This window comes from Macaca mulatta, chromosome 3, assembly GCF_049350105.2.
Source record: "Macaca mulatta isolate MMU2019108-1 chromosome 3, T2T-MMU8v2.0, whole genome shotgun sequence".
NCBI lineage: Eukaryota > Metazoa > Chordata > Mammalia > Primates > Cercopithecidae > Macaca > Macaca mulatta.
Genome location: NC_133408.1, coordinates 178,809,238 through 178,822,412, shown reverse-complemented (window position 1 = coordinate 178,822,412; position 13,175 = coordinate 178,809,238). Strand labels below are relative to the sequence as shown.

Here is a 13,175-nt window from a genome sequence, read left to right as displayed (position 1 = left end):
TTAATATTTCTCAAGCAATCTCTGGTTGGTTTCATAGCATGTAGCAGAGGAATCCCACATTTCTTGGCATTCTCGGAAGTTTGAGACGTTATACTGTGTCCGTGCCAGGATGGATACGCAGATGCCACAGTACCTCCCTCCTGGCCTTGGTAGCAAAGAACTATGGGCAAGCTCAGGCTCCCCACTTAGGCTAATTCACCACCTTAGGAGGCAGGGATTGGTAGGATGAGGGCTAAGAGACCAGCTTGGAGCTTAGTTCTTGTACGTACTTTCATTTATTCATTCAACAAATATTAATGGAACCCTATGACCGCCAAGCATTACAGTAGGCACTGGGGAACGAAGAGATAAAACTGACAAGGTCCCTGCCCTTGAGGAACTTATAATCTACTGGGGAGCAGACAATGAAGATTTAATTCCACGTGGCCAATTTTAACTCCATGCAGTAAATGCAGTGACAGGTATCTCGGGCACTCTGAGGAGATCAGGTATAGCCTCCTGCAGAAGTGATGCCCACAACTCTAGGAGGCCCCAGAGCAGATGTCTCCATACTAGGAAGACTCTGTCTCTGGGGATTTGGGCGAGAAGGGTGTTCTAGAGAAGCAGAGAAGTTGCGACAGATGTATAGTTCATGTGGGTTTGGCTTTGTTCATGTAATTGATGGAAACTCATGACAAGATGGAAGAGCAAGAAGACCTAGATTATTATCATTCTTCTCATTCTGAGTTTGAGCCAGAGTCGATGAGTTTTAGAACACAGTCATATGTGAGTTGGAGTTAGTATAATGCCAGAGAATGAGGGTGACTCTAAAAATAACCTTCACCAACTGTTGCCGTGATTCTAATGTGGATTTTTGGCATGCCTCGGGAGAGCTGCCCGTGGGTTTGGGGCTATAGCAGGAAATGACCATGGAGAATGTGGGCAGAGGATTGAGCCAGTTGATCTGCAGCAGCTTGTGTCTTACGGGGCGGGGGCTTAGAGACAAAGGAGGTGAGAAAAACTGCAGTAGACAGGGAGGCAAGGCGTGGGATCTGCCTCAAGAACACTCTTATTTGCCATTATTGCTACCAGATTGTGCAGGAGGAGTAGACGTCTCCAGCCCAATTCATCCAACCACGGATCCTGGTTTAAATGTTTTACCCATGGTCGTGGGCACTCAGGATGTGTCTCTCTCCATAGGCTTCCCTTCCGATAGGCAGAAAGTCTTCCCTAGTGATTTAGGTAGACTGAGGTAGTTACTTAGTTTAGATCATGGCAGTCGTTGGCGTGGTCTAACTCATGGCAGGTCTAAATCTGACCTTATCCTATTTATTTGCTCTTTTGTCTTCAAATTCCTCCAAATAACTTTTCCTCTAGTTAAGCAGCCCTGTCCGAGGTCACATTCTGTCCATTTCTACCTTCTTGCCTTTGCTTTCCTCTATAATACCCCCTCCTCTCCCTTTTCTTTTTCCTTCCTTTAACAAATGCTACCCATTGTTCTCATTGTTCAAGACCCAGGTTAAGCCGCATGTACTCTGTGAAACCTTCCATACGTACTCTAGCTCATGCTATCTTTTCCTCTTTAGGATTTTTGTGTTTTAGTCCAAATTCTGCCATCTGACATTGAGACATTGATGTTGAAAAGGAAGAAATCATTTTAGAGATCACTTAAGGACTTTACCTTGATTAATCTGTCCTTTCTGTCTTCTTTTGGAAGAAGATTGTTCGTTCTTCTAAACATTTTCTATTGAAAAGACAAATATAATATCATCATCAAAGGAGAGAATGAATGCCCACAATCCCATTATCTTAATACCACAAGTTTAAGTACTGCGCAGTTATTTCTCAGTCCTACATATTGTTTTCTATTAGCTCATAAACCATTTTATATTTGTTTTTTTTCCCTCCAGTTAACATTATAACCCAAACACTTCCTATGTTTTGTCACAGAAGTATAACATTCCCACTTGTTACTGCACTGTGATTTTATCAAGCCATCAAGCCACTCTCCTGATACTGGACATTGGGCTGCTGAAGCTGCCATATCTTTTTTTTTTTTTCTTTTGAGATGGAGTCTCGTTCTGTTGCCAGGCTGGAGCTCAGTGGTACGGTCTCGGCTCACTGCAAGCTCCGCCTCCTGGGTTCAAACAATTCTCCTGCCTCAGCCTCCCGAGTATAGCTGGGACTACTGGGGCCCGCCACCACACCCGGCTAATTTTTGTATTTTTAGTAGAGACAGGGTTTCACCATGTTGGCCAGGATGGTCTCGATCTCCTGACTTCGTGATCTGCCTGTCTCGGCCTCCCAAAGTACTGGGATTACAGGAGTGAGCCACAGCGCCTGGCCGAAGCTGCCATTTCAAAAGAATGACCTGTTGCTGTTGATTCCATCTGCTCTTAGCTCTGAGAATTTGCTCTATTGATGATCCCTCTCTTGCATCTTATTCTCTCATTGTCTTTGGACACCTCTTAAATCTACAAGGATGTTCAGTCTTACCTATCCTAAAAAATATCTCAACCTTGTTACCTGCCATCCTCTGTGGCCTCCACTACTTCCTAACCCACTCATTCTTTATCCCTTTTTGTTTGCCTCTCCTCCCCTGCCACCCCTTCACTTCAACACAGTATGGAGGGTCCTCAAAAAATTCGAAGTAAAACTATCCTATGATCCAGCAACCCCACTACTGGGTATATGTTCAGAGGAAATGAAATGAGTTGAAGAGGTATTTGCACCCTCATGTTCATTGCAGCTTATTCACAAAAGCCAAGATATGGAATCAATTTATATGTCCATCGTGGGATGAATGGATAAAGAGAATGTGGTGTATATAGACACAATGGAATACTATTCAGCCTTAAAAAAAGAAGGAAATCTTGTCATTTGAGACCGCATGGATGAACCTGGAGGACAAAATGAACCAGGCACAGAAGGAAAGTCTCTTTTTAACAACTGCATCTGCAAGTCCAAAGAGGTCTTCTCAGTTTTGTTGTCCTTGACATTGACTGTCCTCTTTATTTTAAAACTTCTTTCCCAGGCTGTTGGTGACACCACATTTCCATTGTACGTCTCTGCTTTCTTTCTAGATCTTTCTCTGCCTTTTTCACAGACTCCTCTTTAGCCTTTCCAAAACGAAGGTCTTTCTCCAGGGCTCTCCTTGGCCCTCTTTTCTTGCCTTCTCCCCTCTCTTTCTAGGCAGTCATTTACACTCTCATCTTTAGCTAATGATGCTGTGCGAATGATTCCATATCTGCAGTCACATCTCCCAAGCCCTCAGCTCACCTTCACCGTCGCTGGCGTCAGCACAGCTCCCTGGTACTGGTCCAGCACTTCACAGCCAACACACCCAGGACCCAACCCTCCATCTTTGCTTCTAACCCAGGCTTTCCAGCTGAATTCCTTTTTTTCCTATCCTTCCACAGATGGTCCAAAACCTCTGAATCATCTTTCATTCTTTCCTCTCCTCGTATCCCGCCAACTGATTTAGCATTCAGAATGTGTCTCATCATTTTCTAATTTCCATTCAAACCCACAAAGTTTTTATTTAGAAAAATTTTGAAATACAAAAGCAGTATATGCTGGTGTCAAAATTCAAATGATATCTTATCTGGCACAGGAGTGGAGTTAAATAAATGAAAAATAAAGAAAAAGTTCAGATGATATGATGTGTATTAATCACATGTAATATTGTGATCAGGTGTATGATTATATGGAGTAAAAAGTGAATTTTCCTCTTCATACATTCACTCCCCAACTCCTCTCCAAACTTGATTTCCTTTCCCAGTAGCAACGACTGTTTACACTCATACATTTTTTTTTTTTTTTTTTTTTTTTTTTTGAGACGGAGTCTCGCTCTGTCACCCAGGCTGGATCTCTGTCACCCGGATCTCTGCTCACTGCAAGCTCCGCCTCCCAGGCTCACGCCATTCTCCTGCCTCAGCCTCCCGAGTAGCTGGGACTATAGGCGCCCGCCACCTCGCCCGGCTAGTTTTTTGTATTTTTTAGTAGAGACGGGGTTTCACTGTGTTAGCCAGGATGGTCTCGATCTCCTGACCTCGTGATCCGCCCGTCTCGGCCTCCCAAAGTGCTGGGATTACAGGCGTGAGCCACTGCGCCCGGCCTACACTCATACTTTTTTAAAAAGTGGATTTACAATCACAATCACACTTTTTTTTGCATTAGTGGGATTATATTATACAGTATCTTACTCCCCCATCCCCATGCAATATGTGAGTCTTCCATGGAAGAGAATACAAAGTCTAGAAATAAATCCACGCATACATAGTCAATTAATTTTGAGAAAGTATAAAGTCAATTCAATGGCAAAAGGATAATCTGCAACAAATGGTGCTATAACAACTAGACATCACACACACAAAATTAACTTCAACCTTTTAATCTCACAAAATATATAAAAGTTGACTCAAAGGATCATAGGCTGAAACATAAGAGGTAAAACATTAAGTTTCCAGATGGAAACATGGGAGAAAATCTTTGTGACTTTGAACTAGGCAAATATTTTTTAGGACACAAAAGATGAACCAAAAAAGAAAAAAGTAATAAAAAAGTGTATTTCACCAAAGTTAAAAACCTCTGCTCTTTGAAATATGCCATTAAGAGAATGAAAAGAAAAGTTATGGACTAGGAGAAAACATTTGCAAAACACACATCGGATAAAAGATTTGTATTTAGAATATGTAAATATACAATTTGGTAACATGAAGACAATCCATTTGTAAAAAGAATAAAATATTTGAACAGACATGCCACCAAAGAAGACAAATTGATGGCAAATAAACACATGGAGAGTGTTCAATATCATTAGTCATGAGGACAAGGCAGATTAAGTGCACAATGAGATATCATTAGAAACTTGCTAGAATGGTTCAAACTAAAAAGGCTGACAAAACCAAGTGCTAACAAAGGTGTGGCACAACTAGAACTTTCATACATCGCTGGTGGGGATCTAAAATATATCCCACCTTGGAAGACAGTTGGGCAGTTTAAATTTACATTTATCACGCCACCCAGTTAAATTTACATTTATCACACGACTTAGCAAATCTACTCCTAGGTATTTACCCAAGAGAAATGAAAACATATGTTCACACAAAATACCTGAAAACAAATGTTTTTTAGCAGCATTATTCATAATGACCAAAAACCTGGAAACAATCCAAATGTTCATCAGTTGGTGACTGGACAAATTGTGGTATATCCATTCAATGGAATACTACTAAGCAATAGAAAGGAACAAGTTACTGATGCATGCAACAACTTGGATGAATCTCAGACATTATGCTAAGTAAAAGAAACCAGACACAAAATGCTACATACTATATAATTCCATTTATATCAAATGCTGGAAAAGGCAAAGCTGTAGAAACAGAAATCAGATCAGTGGCTGTCATGGGGAGGGTAGGGGATAGACTGCAAGCTGACACAAGGGAACTTTAAGGGCAATGTAAATGTTCTATACCTTGAATGTGGTGGTGGTTATAGGATTTCATAGAATTGTTGAAACTCACTGAACACTTTTAAAAGGTGAATTTTCATCAAACTGTAAACTGCTTATGATTGTGGATGGCTTTGTTCTTTGCTTCTTGTGTTTTTCAGTTTCCTAAATTGTACATATTAACTTTTAAAAAATAAAGATTATTTTAAAAACCTGAAAAAAAAAAGGTGAACTTTTTTTTTTTTTTTTTGAGACAAAGTCTTGCTCTGTCACCAGGCTGGAGTGAAATGGTGCAATCTCTGCTCACTGCAACCTCTGCCTCCCGGGTTCAGGCTATTTTTCCTGCCTCAGCCTCCCGAGTAGTTGGGATTATAGGCATGCGTGCACCACCACACCCGGCTAATATTTGTATTTTTAGTAGAGATGGGTTTTTGCCATGTTGGTCAGGCTGGTCTCAAACTCCTGCCCTCGTCATCCACCCACCTTGGCCTCCCAAAGTGCTGGGATTACAGGTGTGAGTCACGGTGCCTAGCCAAAAAAGGTGAATTTTTTCTGATTAAATTACCTGATGAAATTTGCCTGGCTGAATTAAACTTGACTTGAAAAAATAAAAAAGGAAAAGGAAGTAAGCTGATTTTACATTTTAATAGATAAGGTCAAATTATCCTCCAAAATGGCTATACCAGTAGAATTTGAGAGTGCCTATTTCGCTATACTCTTGCACAAATGAATATAATCAAAATTTTAAAAGCTTTGTCTATTTGATGGTGAAAAGTGTTTTGATCCTTGATACTTCACGCATGTAGCATTAAGATCTTGTTCTTGCCAGGTGCCATGGCTCAGGCCTGTAATCCCAGCACTTTAGGAGGCTGAGTTGGGTGGATCACGAGGTCAAGAGATTGAGGCTAGCCTGTCCAACGTGGTGAAAAACCGCCTCTACTAAAAATACAAAAAAATTAGCTGGTCATGGTGGTGTGCACATGTAGTCCCAGCTACTCGGATTGCGCCACTGCATTCCAGCCTGGTGACAGAGCTAGACTCCATCTAAAAAAAAAAATTATTCTAATTGATCTCCTCATTTTTAGTCTTTTCTCTTTCCAAATCATCTTATATAATGTTAATAGAGTAATCCTTCTTGTGCTTAGTTCTAATAATATCTCAACAAATCTTTAATGTGATCTACCATTACCTACAAAATTAAGTCCAATCCCTTCAGCCAGATCTTTAAGCTCTCCTTGTCCTATGTCAGCTACCCTTTTCTCTCTTCTCCGCTGCACCTCTCTAGGTCCGGTATGTCTTACTACATTTAGTAAGTGATTATAAAGCCTGACTCTGAGACTTCTAGCTCAGTGGTTCTTACACATCGGAATTCTGGGAAGATTTTAAAAGACTGGGCTGTCCAAGCCTTGTCTGTAGCGATTTGGATTTTATTGGTCTGAAGTGTGGCCTGGGGGTGTTCTGTTGTGTTTTGTTTGTGGTGTCCAGGTGATTTTAATTTGCAGTCAGCATTGTGAACCACTGCTGTAGCTGATCTGGCCATCAGCTAGATACATTTCATGCATTCCTGCCTTTATATTTTTGTACTGTTTGTTCCCTCCACCTGGAACACCTGTCCTGTTCTCTTTTGCTGTCCATGTCCTCTTCATTTTTTAGGGGCCCCTTAACACCCAGCTTCGATGCAACACTACACTGAAGCTTTGCTTGATCTCCTGTGCCAAATATGATTTCTCCTTCTTTGAATTTTTTTTATAACTTCCTTCGGACATTTGTCATGTTCTGCTTTGTAATATATAGGTTTAAAAAAATTTTTTTTCCCATAAGACTGTGAGCTCCTTGAAAAAACTGTAGATACTTAATTTTTTTTTTTTTTTGAAGCAGGTTCTAGCTCTGTCGCCCAGGCTGAAGTGCACGGCATGAACACGGCTCACTGCAGCCTCGACCTCCTCAGACTCAGGCGATCTTCCCACCTCAGCCTCTCGAGTGGCTGGGACTACAGGTGCACACCACCATGCCCAGCTCATGTTTTGGATTTCTTCATGGAGATGGGAGTCTCACCATGTTGCCCAGGCTGGTCTCAAATTCCTGGGCTCAAGCAATCCACCTGCCTCAGCCTCCCAAAATGCTGGAATTACAGACGTGAGCCACTGTGCCCGGCCTAATTAATCTTACTGACCATTTAGCACATGACTCTATGGGGCACTTACTAAGTAGGGACTCAGTACATCTTTTTTGAATGTTTATTCTGGCTACTTCTCCACTTTGCACAGTTGTTCCCTCTGCCGGACACGCTCTTCCCCAGCTATCTCCATGGCCCAATGTCACCTTAGTAGAGTGATCATCCCTGACTATTCTATTTAATACGGTAACACTGACCCTTCCCTCACTCCTTTTCTGTCTTTGTTATTCTGCAAATCGCTGTCATCAGCTGAATGCTCACTCACTGGTTGCCTGTCTCCTCTCACTAGAACATAAGTTCCAGGAGGAAGGGCCTTTGTTTTGTTCACTGTTATACCTCCAGTGCCCACTGCAGTGCCTGGCATATGGCACATGCTCAAAAAATAATCATTGAATTTAATGAATGATCTTTGTGAACATTCAGCTTATTTTGTATAATTCTCTTAAGAACCCTCAGCTAAGCAAGGTAGGCATGTGAAGCCCGTCATCAGATAAGAACATTTGAGGTTTGAGAGCAGAGTAAAGCATTTTGTTCAAGTTCATAAACTTTTCTGTGACAAAGCAGAGCACAGAACTCAGCTGTCCTGTTTCCTATTGCAGGACTCTCACACTACCCTCTACTGACTTCCAGCCATCCTCTAACTTCAGTACCTCTGTCCCATCCTTATCCAGACCCACCCCTAATAATTGAGGGGCCCAGGTCAAGAGTACAAATAGGGGCTCACGCAGCCCATTTCACATTTGGCCATTTTGGCCATTTTCACTTGATTACCATATTTTCATCAGCAAGTTACATGCCAAGCAAGCGAACTATTAAATATGTCTGTTCTACCTTAACAAATATATGGCTTCAGAATGGTTAGGCCGGTTCACAGGCAGGATTCGCAGACTTCCTGCAGTTGTGAGCAGAACATGGCAGCCAGGTTGCCATGTGAATATGGCGTGTGCCTGATCTTCTCTTCCCACCCTTGGTCCTTTGTTTCATTCCTATACACTTCATGTGCACATCTTTAGAGACCCCTCCTACATAAGTTCTGCCACTCCCCAGCAAACAACTACCCCTTGGGACCAGACATACCCTTGGTGCAGCCTTGGGAGAACAGACTTGAGGAAGAGGCCACATAGGCCTGAAGATGAGCCTGGGGTGAAATGGGCAGGATTCTGGGGTCCTGGGCACCTGAGCATGGGAAGATGGGCTGCTGGTGAGAGTGCTTCCTGGGCTTCACAGGCTCTGTCCTGACGACAGAGGTGCACTTGGAAAAGGCCAGAGTAGGGCCCGCTTTGCCTAGGTCTAAGGATAGTACTGAGCCTAACTCTCCTTGTCCCCAAACCAGACTGTAAGCCTACTGAGGACCCAGACTCATTTTCCCCCTCCCCTGGAGGGTGTGTGGTTTAACTGGAGATGACAATTCCAGTTTGAGGTGAGTCTCATGGAAATAAACTAATTTCTCTGGCTTGTTTCTTTATCTATGAGAATTGGATGAGATAATCTCTAAAATTGACTTCTAAATCTTGCACACACACACACATATGCACACACTCCCCTACCTCCAAGGACCACTCATCCCCTCTGGGTCTGCAGAGTCACACCACCTACCAGCTGGACTGTCAGAGCCTTAGAGACATTTTCCCAGACACGGAGGCAGAATGCCTTAAATCCCAGCAGAGGTAAGATTTTGTTTTATGCCTTCAGAGCTGGGAGACTAAGGGACTCTAGGGACCTCACTTTCCTTAGAGAGGTGGTGTCCATGAGTCATTTCTATTATCTCAAAGTTCCAATTTTTATTTTTACTTCCAACTGATGTCAATCTCTTAATGGCAGGGCAAACACTTTATTGTCTCTGAGCTGGCAGAGAATAGAGAGGGAGCCTCCTTTCTTTCTTTTCTGCTTCTAATTTTTTTTTTTTGAGGTGTCGTCTTGCTCTGGCATCAGGCTGGAGTGCAGTGGCGTGATCTCGGCTTACTGTAACCTCCACCTCCGGGGTTCAAGTGATCCTCCTGGCTCAGCCTCCTGAGTAGCTAGGATTACAGGCACGTGCCACCATGCCCGGGTACATTTTTTTGTATTTTTAGTAGAGACGGGGGTTCGCCATGTTGGCCAGGCTGGTCTTGAACTTCTGACCTCAGGTGATCTGCCTGCCTTGGCCTCCCAAAGTGCTGGGATTACAGGTGTGAGCCACCGCACATGGCCGAGGGAGCCTTTTTTCTCTGATACCAATGGGTCTAGTGCAGATGGCAGCTTGCAGGAGGCTGCGGCCAAATTGGAAGATGGAACCTCTTCACTGGGGGAATGCATGCTCTGGCTCAAACCGACGAGTGTCTGCTGAGGGCTTACTGGGGCTATGAGAAATCCTAAGCAGGATAGCACCATATTCGAACTTCATATTAATTTATTGGAGGTGGGGTGGGGGATGTGTGTGCAAAGCATAAATTCATAAAAGATAACACAACAGGACAAGACCATTCAAGAGTTGCATAAGGCAGTGGTTTGCAGTCAAATGTGCTGTTATATAGAGTTCAGAGAACAAAGAGAAGTGTGTGAACAAGAGGTCCCAGATCTATGGCGATGGTGTCCTGGGACCAGACATATCTGGGTAGTCTCTCTTAGGTACTTACCTGGGTGCGCAGGTAGAACTCTCTTTGGGAGACAGGAGCAGTTACTGTAATAAACATTGGGGCTGTGTGATTGGGGGGGGGGGTGTCATAATAACGTGTAAAAATACCAGGAACATCAACAAAAGCTATTTTTAACCTTTATTCTCATTTTCCTTGAAACTACCAGGTTTCAAGTTCCCACTTGTAAGGACCAGGTGGGTACTTATAGAAGAGTGCCCCTGTCCTATTCTTAGGAAGAACTATTCGCCAAGGGCAAGGAGTCCAGACGAGTTGGAGCTGCAAGGCTGGGCAGCTCCTTCAAGGGCTAGGCCTGGCAGGGGAACCCGACTGAATAGCCACCAGGATCCCTCAGTCAGTGTAATGATTCACATTTTCCGCTGTCTGCCATAGTTTTTTTGGACAATAAGATAGTGTCCCACATACACACCGTTAATATCTGCTTGGTGCAAGAATGCCAGCGGGATGCAATGATTCAAAACCCCCAATTCCTCCTCCCTAGACCCTGAAGCCACGGGGCATCTTCAGAGTGACGTGCCTGGCACACAGTAGGTACCTGACAGATGTCAACCCCCTTCTTCCCGTTCCTCATTGCCCCCGGGGAATCCAACCCTCAAACGCTCTCTGGCCATTCTCTCCACCTTTCAGGAGCGCTACTTTCCCTAAAACGGCCTGGCCACGCGGGTTTCCGCAGCTCCACGCCCATTCGCTTCAGCAGCCGCCCGCTCAAGGCCTGCTAAGTGCAGGGTCCCGAGGGCCTCCCAGGCCCTGAGGGCAGGGTCGCTTCTCGAAGACCCGCAGCGGTGGCGGCACCTTCTTAAGGCAGGAAGGCGGCTGAGAGCTGCGTGCGCTCTGCTCGCCCCTGCCTTGCACGCTGGGCTCTACCGCAGGAGCCCGACTTTGCCTGGCTTTGTCCCCTCCTTGGCCCCGAGGCTGTCCTGAGAGCGCGGCGCCCCACACACCTGCTGCCCGCACGGAGTCGGCGGGAGAGGAGGAGCGAGGGCGGCGAGAGGCCCCCTCCCCGGGCTTGCCGGCCTACCCGCCTCCGGGCGCCCTGGGGAACGCGCGGCGGGACCCGGGGTTGGGTGCGGGTCAGGGCGGCACCTCCGGGCCCAGGCCCCCAGGGCCCCTCGTGCTCCCAGCGGGAGGCGGGTCCTAGGAGAGGGCTGGGCCGCACCGCCTCGCCGCCCCTGCCGCGCCGAGCCCCGCGCACGCTGCCCCGGTCGCCCCGCCGGCAAGCAGGCAGGCAGGCGCCCAGCCGGCCGGGAGGGGGTGCTCGCCGCCCCGCGCCCGGGCCCGCGCGTTGCCGGGCAGCAGCTCCGAGGCTCCGAAGGGGGCGGAGCGGCGAGGCGGGCGTGCGGCTGGCGCCCCTGTCCGCGGTTCCGGCCCGGCCCGCCCCCGCCTCGCCGGCCTCCCTCCGCGCCGGTGCGCGGCGCCCCGTCCCAGCCGCAGCCGCAGCGGCCGCCCCTCCCGGACCTGAGAGCCGCTGAGCCGCGAGGCCGGGCCGGGGCGCCGGCCGGGAATGCCGGGGGCGCGGCGCCGACGCCGAGGCGCGGCCATGGAGGGGAAGCCCCGCGCCGGGGTCGCGCTGGCCCCGGGGCCGAGCGGCCGAGGGCCTTCCGCCCGCCGCGCCCGCCGCCGCCGCCCGGGGCTGCTGCTCCCCGGCCTCTGGCTGCTGCTGCTGGCCCGGCCGGCCTCGTGCGCCCCAGGTAAGCCCCGCCGAGACCCTCGGGACGCGGCCGCGACCCCGCCTGCCTTTATCGCTGCTGTTTTCAAAACCCCGACTTTCCCCGCCCATCCTCTTTTATTCTCCAGCTCCCTCGCCGTCCTTTCTGGAAGATGCTTTGCCATTCTTCTGGGGCCCAGCAAATAAAGGCACGGGGGAAATAAATAATTAAAACAAACAAGCGAGCGGCTTCTGGCCGGTCTTGCTAAGGGGTCTGCAAAGCTATTTTCTTGTCCATGGAGCCCGAAGCGGGTCTGGTGGCTTCATCTCAGAATGTGCCTGGTGTTTCCTGCAGAATGCAGGCACCGGAGTGCTTTTTTGTCAAGGCTATATGATGTGGCATATCGAATGTTTTGAGATACTTTATTGTCGGGGCGAAGGGGTGCATTCGAGGTGTGCTTTAGAAGAGTATTGCATTACCGGGACAAGCCCAGCGTCCCCCAGATGCGGGCCGGCCGGCCGTGTCCCCCCGTGCAGCAGGACACAAAGAACATTCAAAGAAAACCTCTTGGAAAGCGCCCTGGCCACGGATCTTTCCAGGGAAATAGCTATTGGTATTACTTCTGCAAGGCATTATTAGTACAATGGAGTGTGAAAATATTTTGATTTTTAAGTGTCAGGGCTTGAAAGGAGTAAGGGCTGTTTTTATAACAGATGCAATTTAGTGACTGTTCATCAGTATGGAATGAAGAGGCATGATTTATGAAGAAGCATGAGGGTTTCGTTTTGGAAGAAATGATTTAATTCCTATTGCTTCTCCAAAATGTTTATTTGTCCACCCTGAGCCTGTACACAGGATGGTCTGGAAACCGTCTCTGAGCTGACACTGCAGGCCAGCGATTGCCCCAGCACAGGCACTTGACCACTTCGAGGCGGAAAAGGAAAGGTGGAAGGAGCAGCTCGGGGTAGAGAGCTGCTGCACACAGAACAAAAAACAGAAAGCCGTGAACGCTGCTCCGAATCCTCCCTTCTCGTGGGAGCAGGGCCAAAGGGCTGCTCAGTGGCTGGGAGGAATTGGAACACATTTGAAGGTGTTCCTTGGACCTGTGAGAATTATAACCAGTGCCCTAAAGGGGATGGTACAATAGAAGCACAGGGAGGACTTCAGGGATCATGGAACGGTGCCACTCTGCTTACCAGAGAGGAAACTAAGGCAGAGAAGCGCCTTGCTCAAGGTCACAGTCATCACTTTCCCCGCCCCCGACACCCGCTCTTGGCCCATAGACATAT

The 13,175-nt window shown here is 46.9% G+C and overlaps 1 protein-coding gene across 2 annotated transcripts in view; it reads left to right on the top strand.

Moving 5' to 3' along the window:
* The first annotated feature begins 11,658 nt into the window (after nt 1–11,658).
* Nucleotides 11,659–13,175, top strand: part of KIAA1549 — a 145,775-nt gene continuing 144,258 nt past the window's right edge. For both annotated transcript variants that reach the window (XM_028846361.2, XM_028846360.2), the window contains exon 1: nt 11,659–11,928. In XM_028846361.2, the coding sequence (XP_028702194.2) occupies nt 11,742–11,928 (187 nt within the window). In that variant the 5' untranslated portion in view covers nt 11,659–11,741. The remainder of the gene's footprint in view (nt 11,929–13,175) is intronic.